The following is a 941-nucleotide window of genomic DNA, read 5'->3' as shown; positions in this document are numbered from 1 at the left end:
GGTTCCCCAGGGTCTGACTTAGAGGGCCATCATCTACTAAATGGCACTAGAGTAAAAGCAGTAATTTGCCAGCGGGAGCCCAAGTGGACCGAAGGAGTGAGTGCCTGCTTTCCGAGGGGATGGTCACCCCAACAGGATGACTCATCGCAAGTCTTCTGCGGACCAACTTGTTTTTCTTGGTGGGAGCTTTGCTTCTAGATGCTTCCTTTTCCAAAATGTGGTGAGAAGTAAAAACTCTGCTCCCCCAAATGCTCACCCTTCTGGCTACTCCTTCGTGTCCTTCTGCAAAGTGCTGAAAAAGCAAGAAACATTTTTGGGTCATGTTTCTAGGCCAAAAAATGGGCCAATATCACCAAATCCTAATAGCCTCTTATTCCCTGATAGCATTACCCCATCTCTGCCTCTCACTTTTTTCAACTCTCACTGTCCCTCCCTAAAATTAAAACCAGGCACCAGCCTAGACCAAGGCCGGGGCAAAGGAGAGAGCCCTTCGGTGCGGGTGAGAATTCCTACGGGCCCCCAGCCTGCACTGGCTTAATTCGTATGCTTCAGCCCGATCTTCTCCCCATGGCATGCTTGCATTGCACAGCTCTCATGCCTGCTCCATTTGCCACTTATGTGGGATTTGTTATTCTTTAAGCGATTTGGGGCGTTAATCCTCCTCCAGCCGAGTTTCGCTGGCTCTGATTCCTAAGCTGTCTCTGTGGCACAGACAATTAGACGACACATGGAGTTTTGTTTCATTAGTTAAGAGCAGGCAATAGACGAGAAAATGCACTGAATAAGTTAAATGTGCTATACAAATGCAAAGTGCCATTATTATAAACGGACAGAAAAACCATACTGTTCCCTTTCTATATCTGCCAAATGGTCAAAGCTGTGATGAGATTCTGGAGGACAATGACCACCGATTATAGCACAGGGAGGTGGGCAGGGAACAC

At 47.6% G+C, this 941-nt stretch overlaps 1 protein-coding gene across 1 annotated transcript in view; it reads left to right on the top strand.

Moving 5' to 3' along the window:
• Positions 1-941, top strand: part of CNIH3 (cornichon family AMPA receptor auxiliary protein 3) — a 146,680-nt gene that overhangs the window by 98,961 nt on the left and 46,778 nt on the right. Inside the window, exon 4 of the mRNA XM_004375895.2 lies at positions 199-217. Coding sequence (XP_004375952.1) covers positions 199-217 — 19 coding nt within the window. The remainder of the gene's footprint in view (positions 1-198; positions 218-941) is intronic.

The sequence above is a fragment of the Trichechus manatus genome, unplaced genomic scaffold, assembly GCF_000243295.1.
Source record: "Trichechus manatus latirostris isolate Lorelei unplaced genomic scaffold, TriManLat1.0 scaffold00039, whole genome shotgun sequence".
Lineage (NCBI taxonomy): Eukaryota > Metazoa > Chordata > Mammalia > Sirenia > Trichechidae > Trichechus > Trichechus manatus.
Note: the sequence above shows the minus strand (reverse complement) of the source record. Positions and strands in the feature narration are given on the sequence as shown.